At 37.5% G+C, this 14,453-nt stretch overlaps 1 protein-coding gene across 1 annotated transcript in view; it reads right to left on the bottom strand.

Moving 5' to 3' along the window:
* Positions 1-14,453, bottom strand: part of CFAP54 (cilia and flagella associated protein 54) — a 358,105-nt gene that overhangs the window by 233,069 nt on the left and 110,583 nt on the right. The window contains exons 31-34 of the mRNA XM_058673646.1: positions 10,434-10,548; positions 10,016-10,116; positions 3,162-3,392; positions 613-755 (exon numbers count right to left, since the gene is read on the bottom strand). Coding sequence (XP_058529629.1) covers positions 613-755; positions 3,162-3,392; positions 10,016-10,116; positions 10,434-10,548 — 590 coding nt within the window. The remainder of the gene's footprint in view (positions 1-612; positions 756-3,161; positions 3,393-10,015; positions 10,117-10,433; positions 10,549-14,453) is intronic.

Raw genomic sequence — 14,453 nt, 5'->3', positions numbered from 1 at the left:
ACATAAATCAAGTGTGGTCGTCATGGGTTTGAGACCAGGGTGGCAGCCCTGTTCACCTGCATGTCTCTACCTCTTGGAGCCAGGCAGCTGCCTGAATAATAGCCCTTCTCGGTCCTGCCATCAGACTGTCACCACATTCATCTTACACTTGGCAAAGAAGGTGCAGACTGGATATCTTAGGGCAAGAGTGGATATCACCCTGAATACACAATCGGCTAGTTTGATCTTTTCATGCCTGTTGCTATCAGTATTTCTGACAGAACTGGTCGGGAAACTGACTTCCACTAAAATATAACACCTGATACAAAGTCTTTATTTATCTTGAACCACTGGAGGCTACCAATATTTAATAACAACAAAAAACTTCCTGTTCTATAGCCTACTTGATCTAGATTCAAACACAAAATAGATATTTCCAAATTCATATGCTATCATAAAAGACAAGAACATTTTAAAAGCAGAGCAAACAAGAATCCACTACATAAAAACATACTCAAGAGTACAGGTACACCTGTGTGTCTCTGGTGGAGGGGGAGTGTGGAGGAGGGGAGGGAGGGAATGTACATACATTAGTGGACAAAAATCTTGGGGTAATTTCCATATTTATTGTACCTGATGGTAAGTTGGCCTTTCTTTTTTTAGCTGTAAGAAGGAAATCAAGCATTGCTTTGTAATTTTCTAAAGTCAGTCTTGCTGTTGGTAACACTGTTCCTGAATTATACAGCGAGAATATATTAGGATCACATGATCGGAAACTGAAACGGGGAAAATCATATTAAGAAAATCAATACGAGCAGAAGTGAATTAAATCTGTCAATATATTCTATTTTTGCTTTAAAACACTTGGTGGTGGCTCTCAAATTTTGGCTCATAATGTACCTCAGCACTTAATCAAAATTAAATGTTTTATCATTAAGTTTTGAAGTTATATAATGTAACTTTTCTCTTAGGAATTTTCAATATAACTATCTGTCCCTGAAAAAGTACTTGAAAAAGTACTCACTCTCTGTACTCTGAAACAAATTATGTCAACTGAAAATCACCCAACTTAAATAAAACTCAAAGATGCTTTCCTTTATAGAGCGATGTGTCCATAATTGAAGCTATCTTCTTTTAAAAATAAAGTCTAGATAGTAAACAATATTCCACCAAAAAAATAGCAAATGCTAAATAAATTATTTTAATAAAATTGAAATTAGCACCAAGTTACCTTGAGATAAATTTGGTTCCTGTCTTACAGTACTGCCAAGTGATCATGAGTGATGGCCATGTATGACTGGAAGCCCAGAGAAGACTTCTCAGTATTACAACAACAGGAATAAAAGCCTAGATGGCTGGTACTTGTTCTAGTCCTAGCTATTCCACTTCCGATCCAGGTCCAGGCTATTGACCTGGGAGAAGTAGCATAAGATAGCACAAGTACTTGAGCTCTTGCCACTCACATGGGAGGCCCAAATGAAGCTCCTGGGTCTTGGTTTCAGCCTAGTCCAGCCCTGGCCATTACAGCCCTTTGAGGAATAACCAGCAGATGGAAAACTTCTTTATCTGCCTAGCAATCTATCTCCCTCCTTCACTCTGTCTTTGCAAGTCACTTTAAATGCAATAAATAAAGCTTTTTTAAAAAGAGACCATCTTTCCTGGCATGGTTTCATTAGCAGGTTTTTGCCATTCTGTCTACCTTGGGACCAAGTTCATTATGTGTTTCAGCTTGTATAGTTTTTCCTCCACATTTCTGCCAAAGAAATGTCTTATCATGGATCTCCTTCTCCTCCTCCTCAGAAGCTCTTAATAACCCCCCACTGTATATAAAACAGAGCTCAGAGTTAACAGACCCACCACGATCTGAGACCAAATGACTTGTCTAATGATTTCATACCACTCTCTTGTTATGCCCTAGATTCTCATTAGACTGATTTGGAGTTCTTATCCCAGGTTTCCTTCCTGGGCTCTGAACTGTGTTCTTTATCTATCAAAAAAATTCCTGTTTCTCAGCGAGGTATTTGAGGTAGTTGCCAGTTGGGATGCCCTCTCGCATCACAAAGCAGCTGGGTTCAAGGCCCCAGCTCTGCCTCCAACTCTATCTTCCTGTTAATGCTCACACTGGGAGGCAGCAAGTGATGGCTCAAATAGTTGCATACTGCCACCGCCTGTGGGACAGACTTGGATTGGGTTCACACATGAGTTTCAGCCAACAGGAAGCTGTTGCAGATGTCCGGGGAGTGTGGCAATGGACAAGAGATCTCTGTCTTACATTTCTCTTTCTGGCTTTGGCCCTTTACCTTCCAAATAAAGTTAATAAATAAATAATTTTGAAGGGATTGCCTACTTTCATATCTGCACAAACCTTGCCTATCCATCAAGCTCTAACCCAAGTGACCCTCCCAGTGAAAGCTTTCCTGTTAATTCTAGACAGAAGGAAATCTCCTCCCAGGAAGCTAAGTATGATTACTTAGCTGTCTACGGTTCATTACTGTTATTCGTGAACAGTTGTTATGTACCTTACAACACTCTAACTGGCATATCCTGTTTGCCTTCACATATTCATTATACCTGACTCAGTGCCACAGAAAAATGGAATGAAAAGATAAATCTATTTTAGTTGCAAACATATTAAAGCTCATGCTTAGCTTTTTCATAATACATTTTTTGGGGAAACTTTTTGAAGGCCTTTTTTTATATAACACTATTTCTGATTGAATAACTCCACTTTTTAATGGTTACATAGTACTCCACAGAAACAAAAACAATCAGAGCTCAGAAGTGCCTGTCAAATTAATGATGAAAGCTTACATTGCATGAGAAAATATTACTTCCTTTTACATGAGGCTTAACTTATACCTCCAAAGGAACAAGGGATTTGCTTATTATCGACAATGATAATGTAATTCACATTAAGTGTTTGATGGGATTACATTGTACTTGTACTGAAGGATGCAGTGTGTGAGTGACAAACACGTTAGAACCAAACAAATGAGTTTAAGCACTCACATGCAGCATTTGTTTGGGAAAGATTCTAAGGTGAGAAATTAAGAAACAAACCAAAAACAAATATAAAGATAGAGACACTCTACAAACTCTTTTAAAGTTGAAATGAACACTGTAGCCCTGAACAAACGTAATACACATTCACATTACTACAAATATATTATATGTTGCCATACCTGACCATTGCATGTGAGGTGCCAGATTTCGTCTTTGGACGCTCCCCTAGCTTTTGTAGGAGCAGGTTGAAGTGTGTGCTTGCCAGGTACAGGTTCATCTGAGCCCTCCAGGGCATCTCCTCAAGAAATATTTGATGAAACCTCTTTCTTTGAACATAATTTAGTATTATTGGATTCAAGTAAAGTATCAGGCATCGATATGCTATTTTTCTAATATCGGGTCTCTTATTTCTGCCAAGAGATAAGATAGTACAAAATTACACAGAGTCTTGCACATATTTGATTTTTAAAAAAAAAGAGTGATTTTCAGTCTGTACAAAATACGTCAAAAAGCCATTTGATACCCTTATGCAAATGTTTCTGGCTCATCTTTCATTTCCTCAGTGCTAACCGTGAAACAGGGCAACACTGGAACAAGGAGTGGCATCAGAGACAGGCACTACACGTTGCCTTTCTATCTCTCTGATGTCTCTGTCTTGGAACAGACCAAACGAGGCCCCTGAGATTATACAATAAAGTTGTGTATATATGATAATATATAAATAGATTATTAATCAACTAACATCAATATTAAACAAGAAGAACACTTCCTGGATTGGTCCTTCAGGCAAAAAAAAATATAAAATAAAATAAGGGAACAAAACTTTGCCTAACATTCATCAGACTCTAGAGAAAACAAATACAAAACTGAATATAGATCAAGTAACTTCATAAATGCAAATTCTATATGCTCCAAAAACAAACCATTTAGGTTTTATCTAACCACCCAGGTTTTCAGTACAACATACACTCAATATTTTTTTAACCTGATCAAAATCAATGTAGTTACACGACTTCTACAATCAGAGAGTTGTTCACAGAACATACTATCCTTCCTTCAAACCACTTCTGTCATTTTAGCTGTTGGCAGTGTTGTGGCCCAACTGGTCACTCCCACTCTAGTTGACTTATATTAGAGACAAGAGAAAGTGAAAAACAGATCCCAGTATGAAGCTAAAGTATTTTGCTAACTTTTATGGATACAGTTCTGATTCCTAATGAACACACAGAAAAGAAAAATGGGAAATGGAAATAGATATGGAGGGAAGGAAGACAGACTTGTTGCCAAGAAGACATTTGAGGAACAAAGGACACAAGAAAGCTTCCTTTCGACTTGTAGTTTTTTACCTTCAGTTCTACATATTTTGTATTTTGTTGAATTCCTTCTCATTAAAAGTCTGTGGGCTTTTTTTTTTTTCTGTTCTTCTTAGCAGTATGCTGTTTGGTTTCCCAACAAAGGAAAATGTTTCTAACAAGTACCATAAAAGTTAAATTCTGTAATTATAAAATTCTGTAATTTTCAATTTTAAAAAATCAGTCTTCTCCCTATGTGAGGTCAAGAGCTACTGAGGGGTCACCATCGAGGCTGAGACATTCAGGGAGATTGGGAGAAGGTAGATCTCCTCTGCCCACCTTGAGAAGGTACTGGCAGATCTCCGGTGGCTTGCAAAGGAGCCAGCTGCAGTTTATAAATGGCGGAGAACACCTCCATTTCTACCAATGCAATTGTCCCCCATTTAGGGTACCCAACAACGGATGACTCCAGAAGCATCAGATGGCTAGTTCTGACAGTTCTTCTCAAATATCTTGATTTGATTTGCTAATTTCTATCCCGCAAAATACCAAACTTTTAAGTCAATACATGAAAGTCCGAAAAAGAATCAGCCAAAAGACAGAAGGTAGGCACTCCAAAGAAATGAAAAGTTGCGTACACTAAAAACCGAACGATCGGTTTCACAGCACTGCTATGCAGAGTAGCCTAAAACTGGAAGTAACCCAAATGTCCATCCACTGCTGCAAGGGGGGAAAAAAGTATGATAGATCTATGCAGTGAAACATTGTGCATCAATAGAGAAAAGAAAAATGGACGCATGCTGTATGGACTTCAAAATCATGCTAAGTGAAAGAAGCCAGCTACAATGCACTACATATTGTATGTACAACTCCAGTTACATGAAAGTGTTCTGAATACGGAGACCAAAGATGCACGGAATAGAGTAGTGGTTGTCTTGACTGAAGGAAGGGAGTTTGGGGGAGGAAGAATAGCAGCTAAGGAGTGCATCGTTTCTTTTCTGGGAAAATAAATAGGTACGAAAATTGACTGAGGTAATATTTGAACAATATGTATCTGTGAATATACCATACACCACTGCACTGCATTTAAATTTGTGAATTAATTTTATGGTACATGAATTACTGTCTCAATAATGCTTTTTGTAAAAAAAAGGCAGAAAGTGGTGGGGGGAGCAAGGGTTAATCGGGGTGAATGCACTGGGTTAATCTGCCGCTTACAGCCCCAGCATCCTTCATCTGAGCTCTGGTTCAGATCCTGGCTGCTCTGCTTTCAGTCTCGCTCCCTGCTAATGTGCCTGCGAAAGCAGCAAAAGCTGGATCAGGTAGGAAGGCCTTGCCACCTATGTGGGAGACGTGGGTGGAGTTCCAGACTCTTGGCTTCAACCTAGCCTGTCTCTAGCTGTTGCAGCTATTTGGGGAGTTAACCAGCTGATGGAAAATTGATCTCTCTCTCTCTCTCTCTTTCTCTCTCTCTCTCTCACACATACACACACACATACACGTCACTGCCCTTTAAATAAACAAATATTTTTTTTAAAACATAGAAAGTAATAAATACAAAAGCAAGAAAGTAATGAAAAATGCACACAACAGAGTGAGTCAACAATGAAAAAATATGGTTCTGTAGAGGCTAAATTGTAAAAATCTGGTAAGACAAATTGCAAAACCATGACAGGACACAGATTCATGATATAAGCAATGACAATCAGGATAAAACTACAGGCATAAGAGAAATGTAAAAAGGATAACGAGAATAAAATAACTTATGAGTAAATTTGAAAACAGACTGAAATGGACAATTTCCTAAAAGACAATTCATCAAGAAAATGGAAAAAAAAATCACAAACTCAGAGACATGGTTCATCTTCCAGAAATTGAATCAGTGGGTAAAAATATTCACGCGCATGTATTCATCTTGGATACCTCTTCATGAAACAAAGCTCTCGGGATTTTTGCAACTTCCCAAGTGATATACTTTTATTTTGTAATTCACAAAAGTCCCACAAGACATATCTGAGCCTATGCTAATGAGGCAGCCCAATATGCAGACAGGTCACCATAAAGATTGGACACATGATTAGCGGCAGGAACCCAGACTCACCTCAAAGCCAAGAAAGGAGAGTAACTGAAAATGGGTTCCAAATCAATGTTCTTACATTTATATACTTATTTTAAAGGGTGACAGAGAGAAAGATACAGAGAAAGAAAAAGAAGTTTCATCTGTTGTACCATTCCTGAATTGGCTGTCATGGCCACGACTGGGCCAGTCTAAAACTAGGAGCCCGGAAATTCATCCAGGTCTCCCTTGCGGGTTGTAGGGGCCCAGGTACTTAAGCCATCTTCTGCTGCTTTCCCAGACACATTAGTTAGAGCTGGAGTAAAATCAGCATAGCCAGTATTTGATCTGATCATCTAATACAGGGTGTCAGCACCTCAAGCAGTGACTTAATTCACTGTGCCACAACATCAGCCTCCCATTCTAAAAAATCTTGAACAAGGTTCAAAGAGCTTCCAGGTTACTGAAGGCAAACACAAGCCAGGAAGGGGGTTGGAGGCACATCCCAGTCCTACAGAAATAGAAGCTTCCTTGCTCTGGAATCTTCTAGATCTCTTCATCTGTTCCTTTGTGTTCTCTGTTATAATCCAGTGAACATAAGTGTTTTTCCAATGTCTGCGAGCTATTCCAGCAGATTTTTTTTATTGGAAAGTCAGATATACACAGATGAGGAGAGACAGAGAAGATCTTCTGTCTGATGATTCACTCCCCAAGCGGCTGCAATGGCTGGAGCTCAGCCTATAGGAAGCCAGGAGCACAGCTCCTTTTTTGGGTCTCCATGCGGGTGCAGGGTCCCAAGGCTTTGGGCTGTCATCCACTGCTTTTCCAGGCCACAGGGAGCTAGATGGGAAGTGGGGCCACCAGGATTAGAACCAACGTCCATACGGGATCCAGGCACATGCAAGGGAAGGACCTTAGCCACTAGGCTACTCTGCTAGGCCCTCCAGCAGATTTTAAAACTAGAAAGGGGAACTCTCAGCTTTGTAAAAGCCTGGGAGAAAGTCTGAGTAACCTGGGTGTCCTATTTATGCATGACATCTGAAAATTATCCATTTCCTTGTGAGATATGCCCTAACTGCTGGTGGATGGTGTCAGAACTGAATTTCATCTGTGTACAACACTTATGTAGAAGTTACACTACAAGAAACTGAGTGAAGGAGAGTAGTTTCTTGGTTGGTGACAGAAAAATGGAGAGCTGGCTAGTGTGGAAAATGCCACAAAGCTGATGTTACAGAAGATGTCAGAAAAAAATGCCATGCATGGCTTGACTCTTATGTTTTAATATAATTTCTTCCACAATTGGATGAAAGGAGAAAAACATCTCAATCGCTAAGAAAGGCACACTGAACAAAACTACATGATTCACAACAAAAATTAGAAAATGCGAACTGAAAAGCAATTTCCTAAATTTAACAAAGATGTCAACGCAAAAACTCAGAAAATGTAATACCTCGGAGAGAGATCAAATATTTTAACAAACCATATATTTTAATATATTTATATTTTAAATATTATATTTAAATCATGTTTCAAATATTTAATATTTTATATCTTTTAAATTAAACAGATCCAATATTACAACAGACAAGTTTATTCTAAAATGTATATGAACTGGTACAGAACCTGGAGTAGCTAGAACAGTGCTGTATAAGAACGGAAGTGTAAGGAATCACTCTACCTGACCTAACAGATTACTCAGGTATAGACACTCAGAACAAGGCATGGAGTTAAGGACCCAGATATAGACTAACAACAGACTGCACAAAATGTGTAAAAGCAATCCAGTGGCGGGAGTGCCATCTTTTCAATAAACGATCAAGGAACAACTATACATACACAGATTAAAAGCATGATTTTCACTGGAATTTTCACACCTTATTCAAAAATTTAAAATCAATACAAAATGGATCACAATAAAAATTAGAGGACAGAAAAAAAGTAAGTCTAGGGCTAATCAAATGGTTCTTAAGAGTTGCCATGAAAATCACAACACTTTAACAGAAAAGTTGCTCAATTGGAGCTCACTAAAATATCAGTGTTTCCTTTACTAACAACTTTGCAAAGAGGAAGAGAAAATGAACTACACACTTAGAATGGGGAAAAAGTCGTTTGCAAACCACATATTCAACATGTTCTGAGATCTAGAAATATGACACCCCAAAGCCAATCTAAAAATAAAAGCCACAATCCAATGTGAAAATGAGAAAACACACGAACAGGTATTTCACTGAACTAGATATGCATGTGCCCAATAAGCACATAGGAAAGTACCCAGTATCACTAGCCTTTAGGGGAAAGAAAATCAAAGCCATAACATGTCCCTACAGGCCTTACAGATATTTCAATGAGCAACTTCAAAAGGGCGATAGCCCTCGATGCTGGAAAGCAAAAGAAACTGGATCACTCACATACTGCTGAGGATATACAGAAATGTCCAGCCACTTTACGTAAAAGTACGGGACTGGTTCCTGAATTAATAACATCCTGTTGTGTGTTTTCCCCACATAAGTTATTGCTAAAGACTAGAAGACACAGAGAAAAAGAAATGGCTATATGACTATAAAAAGTTAGCATAGCAGGCCTGCGGTCAGACTAGGGTATGAATTACTGTATCTTGATTATGATGGTGGTCACATGAGTGCTAGAAATGTCATAGAACTAGACACACACACACACACACACACACACACACGTCAGAAGGTTAAATTGCTACAATCTGAATAAGGTTATTGTATCAACATTAAAACAAGTCTGCTCCCAAATCTAGCCACCTGCCAACGGGCCCCCTTGAGGCAGCAGGTAATGCCTCCGTGACTCCAGTCCCCGGCTTTCAGCCAACCAAGCTCAGCTGTTGCAGGCGTTTGGAGAACCAGTGGATGTGACTGCTCTCCTGTTCTCTCAGCTGCTCTCCCCTGTCTCTGAGCGCTTCAAATAAATAAAATTTTAATTTTTAAAAAAGGGTCTTAAAAAAATAAATTACTATATGATCCAGTAGTCCTAATATCGGGTATATATCTCCCCTCCAAAAAATGAAGTCATTATAGCAAAAACATACCTGCATTTCTATGTTTATTGCAGCATGACTATAGCCAAGATTTAGAAGCAACCTAAGAGTACATCAATGGATGAAAGAATAAAGAAAATGTGGGGGAAATATATAATGGGACACTGTCCAGTTATTAAAAAAATAATTAAATCCTATCATTTGTGGCAACATGTGAAACTGAAGTAGATCATGTTAAGTGAAAGCCAAACACAGAAAAAAAATGACATATTCTCTCTCATATACGGAAGTTAAAAACACTGAAGAAAAGTAGTCGTTAGAGACTAGGAAAGGAAAGAAGTAAATGAAATAGAGAGATGGTGGCAGAAAAGAGATACAGTTAGTTAGAAAGAATGAGCGTGTGTGATCTGTAGCAAAATAAAGGTACCTATAGTCAGTAAGAATTTATGATCTTTTTCAAAATAATTAGAACACTGTGAAAGTTCCCAACACAGTTATAATTAATGTTTATGACCCAAATTTGGTCATTATATGTTATATACAGGTACTAAATTCTCATACTGTACTTCTTCTATGGCAGTGATTTTATCTATCTGGTTCATCGGTATATTCTTAGTAACCCAGATAAGGCCTGACACATAAGAACCCTCATGTAAGCTAATTTAATTAATTGATTCGTACCTTTCATGTTCCGGCATCTCAAAAATAGTTGGATTTTTGGCCAAAAAATCCCTCAGAGTATCCTTTTTTTTCTCTCTTCTTTTGTTTTTCGCATCTATATTCTTAACAGAGGAGATAACAAATAAGTCACAAATTAAGCAAATTTAAACCTGAGAAATAAAGTATAACATACATGCTATATGTAACGCATATTTCTTGATACTGGAATACAGGTTTCTTCATATCACCCAACAAAAATTATTGTTACCAAAAATACCTTCACAGAAAAAAAAATTTTTAAGCAAAGATGAAGATTAAAATATATTATTTCATTTCCTTGTATTTAGCCATAAATAAATTTCTAAAGCATCCAATCACATCTAGATACTTCTGTCCTTTAATGTCATTAGCTTACAACCAAAATATGTCAGAAACTTACTCTTCCAATCTCCACAACTGCAGCTCTGAACTTCCTGAAAGGTTTCTTCATCTTTTTGGAAACAGCACTATCCTTTTGTTTTGCTCTTTTGACTCTAAGAAGGGTTTCATTCCTCCTAACACGAGAGAACAAGCTGATTTTAAAAATTTGCAAGGATTTGTAAAAACATACCAAAATCATAAATCTTTCATGAACATTATCACTAAAAAAAAAAGAAAGAAAGAAAGAAAAATGCAAGAACAACATCTCAAACTGGTGGTGTCTCATGAATAAATAAAGCTGTGGCATCTACTTATGAAGGAATCGCTGACTTCTCCAAAGGAATGTAACAAGAGCTGATGAATCCGCAGCACAAGGAGCAGGAACTGGACTGAAAACACAGCAGGACGGACACGCAGAGGACAACCCCCAGAGGAATGATCCTACGTAGGCCCCTGGCTTCCAGCAAATGGTGGGCCCTGAACCTGCATCTTGCGCAAGCTCTTTCTTCTGGAGACTAGCAGCAAGCATACATTTTAGATAACTGCTACATGTTCCCCCTTACCCCAACGACCTGCAGTCCATCTTCACCTTATATTCATGGACTCCGGTGGTAATTTCACCACCCTCACCAAATACCAGAGTACTCTCATCCAAACCCCATCAATACTTTATCACTTCTTTTTCCTGAAATGCATTTATCTGTGGAATATGTACTTATTTAAGTAGCAGCATGCCAATTACAGCAAAAATCATGCTTCAACATAATCAAAACCATTATCACTAACAATAGATCAGGTTTCTGAGCTAAAAAAAAAAATGGTTTGCAAAATCCACATTTCAGACTTCAGTACTGAAATGTTTTAGTAAATATTTTGAGATCATGAGATAATCATATTTTTGTTTCCATTTCTTGTCTTAATACACTGGAAAGAACTTTCAGAACAATGTTAAACAAGAGAAGAAATAACAGATTTCCCTGTTGCTGAGCCTATTTTAACAACAAAAACAAAAGGATTCTTAACTTTACCTTCCAGCAAATGGTTATTGAATGTTGCTATCTGACTTTCTGAGATTTACTAGAGCCCTTTTTGATTATCAGTGATAAACACTGTTCATAAATAATCACAGATTTCCAGGCCCACAGCAATGGTGCAGTGGCTAAATCTTTCCTTTGCCCACGCTGGGATCCCCTAAGGGCGCCAGTTAGTATCCTGGCTGCTCCACTTCCCATCCAGCTCTCTGCTTGTGGCCTGGGAAAGCAGTTGAGGACAGCCCAAAGCCTTGGGACCCTGCACCTGCATGGGAGACCCATGCAGGCTCCTGGCTCCTGGCTTTGGACTGGTTTAGCTCTGGTCATTGTGGCCACTTTAGAAAAACAAATCAAGATTTTCTACTTCATTTGCATAGAGAAAAATATCTACTTTTTCACTGCTGGAAATACGTGTTAATATTTGATTTTGGATTTCTGCTTGTATATAGTACTAAGTAAGACTGACCTGATTAATTTCCCAGTTTTTGTTTTCTTGATGTAAGGCTCTGCTATTACAGCCTGCTGTGATAAATTTACTAGTAATGTTTACACTCAAGATCATAAAACAAAAAATATTTATTCTTCTAAGACATGAAAGAATTACCCTAAATATTGCTTTGATCAATTGTTTTAAATTTTTTCAGTCATCATTTTCATCTATATTTTAAAATTTACCATTATTTACTTATACATAATATTGCCTAGTTTTGTTAAGCCATTTCCAAATATATGACTTCTTTCCATTTGAGTTACTATCATTTCCCCATTTCCTATTATTCTGTCAAGATATTTGCTTAATTTATGCATAATAAAACCAGTTCTAATAGTTCTAAATTGGATTACTTTAAACCCAACTTATAATTAATTTCAACTTCTATTTATAGCTTCTTTCTGCTCCCTTAAATCACTTTTTTATTTTCCTAAACTTTTGAGTTCAACAAAATGTATTTAATTTTATTTCTTTTACCCAATAAGAGAAATCTCAACAGCTAAGAATTGTCTCTAGCTGCAACTTTGGCTGCATTTGATATGTGAGGGTTACTATTTTCTACAACTCTTACTAAGTTTTATTTCCTGATCCCAGTATTTAGCTATGCTAAGAATTTGTTACTTTGTTTCAAAGTTTCAGTTTTACTGCCCTGTAAGAGAAAGTGCTAGTGTTTTTTAAAAGTTTTAGTTTAGGTAATCTATTGAGCCTAATTTTGTAGCTTTAGCTTATTTAACTTACAAAGAATGTTTAGTGTCTTGTGTCAGTTTGTTAACTCGACTGCCTGATCCTCTTCCTCCAAGAAATGGTATCCTGTATGGGTACCAGTTCATGTCCCAGCTGCTCTACTTCCCATTCAGCTCCCTGCTTATAGCCTGCGAAGGACCTGGAGTTATGATAATACAAGTCCTTAGGACCCTGCACCCACATAGAACACCCAGAAGGTTCCTGGATTTGAATCAGCTCAGCTTCAGCCTTGAAGCCAGCCATTTGAAGAATGAACAAACAGAAGGAAGATCTTTCTCTCTGTCTCTACCTCTCTCTGTAAATCTGCCTAATTTAAAAAAAAGAGTTTTCTAATAGATAAAAGTTTTAGTTTCAAATGGCTATGTATATTAATCTCATTAATTATATTAAATATATCTTCTATGTCCTTTTTGTTTTAATCTTTTTAATTGTGCGATATCAAACTCTGAGTATTGTTACAGTCCTCTCAAATTGGCCTTGCTTTCAGCAATTTCCATATTCTTTAGTTTTTTTGTTAAAAAGCACATGAAAATTCATGAAATAACTTAACTCTGACTTATAAACCTTACTGGAAGACTTAGCCACTCCAAATGTCAAAAGATAACATCAAAAATAAGTGATGTCAGATGCTATTGCTTAAATATTGCCAGGAAAACTGATTAACTGATTAACTTGGGTGGGGTGGTGGGGGAACTAATACTAAAATGCACACGATATATATTAAAACTTAAATGTAAATCATGAAACCATAAAATTGGGGGGGGGGAGAATAGATACAGTTGGCCTCTTTCAATTTGAGAAAATTCCTCTGTGCTAAAACAAATTGGCATGTAAAAAAAAATGAAAAAATAGATATTCCTATCAAAATAAACGCCTGGATCGCCTCTGCTACTTCTCGACTCGATGAAGAACATTGTGGATCACCTATTCAGCCTTGAACTTGAAATCATTACTTCAGTGTTGACCTCAGTTCCACAGTCCACTCTCCACCTTCAAAACTCATGTTACGCCACTGTTGGCTGCCTTTCGTCTTTTCCTTGCAGAATATCTCTGCTTCCTCAGCTGTATCTCCACAGTCAGCATTCCAAATCTGCCTGCACACTATAAGTGTCTTCTGATTGTCTTTGGTATAAAAAATATTATTTCAGTCTTCAAAACATCTAACTTTGGCTATATTTTTTGTCATTTAATGAAACTCTAATTCTGACCAATTATCATATTACCATGGTCTGCTTCATTAAACAGAAGCAATTTCCTCTTTTCTCGTGTTTTGAAAATATGAGATGCATATTTATATCCCCCAAGCTTTTGTTATGATAAATGAAATGCCTCTTTTAGTAAGAACAGCTTCCTTTGTGTTTTGCAGAAAATGTCTCTTTTCTCTTGCATTGCCATTTTTTAAAATAGATCTCATGTGCTGATGTTTGTTTTATTGAAATGGGATGTATTCACACTCAGTGGCTAAAGCAAAGCCAAGTTGTCAGAAAAGAATCTGGATTTGTTCAGCATTTCTCATACCTGGCATGGGACACTATTATTCAGGCTTAGACAATGAGAACTCATTCACATACACAAATACAAATCCAAGGATGATCCAACTTCTTATTATAGAACAATTAGGAGCACATAAAAAAAAAAAAAACCTAACTTTGCCCACAGCTTGTGGGAGAAAGAGACGATGGCCTTGAGATGCTAGTATCTAGCCTGATTCAAGCAAAAGATGTACTCCAGTTCCTGCTAGAAATCTGAGCACAGCTGGGCCTGGCACGGTAGC

Source organism: Ochotona princeps, chromosome 15, assembly GCF_030435755.1.
Source record: "Ochotona princeps isolate mOchPri1 chromosome 15, mOchPri1.hap1, whole genome shotgun sequence".
Lineage (NCBI taxonomy): Eukaryota > Metazoa > Chordata > Mammalia > Lagomorpha > Ochotonidae > Ochotona > Ochotona princeps.
The sequence above is the reverse complement of the archived record's forward strand: the minus strand, read 5'-3'. Positions and strand labels throughout refer to the sequence as shown.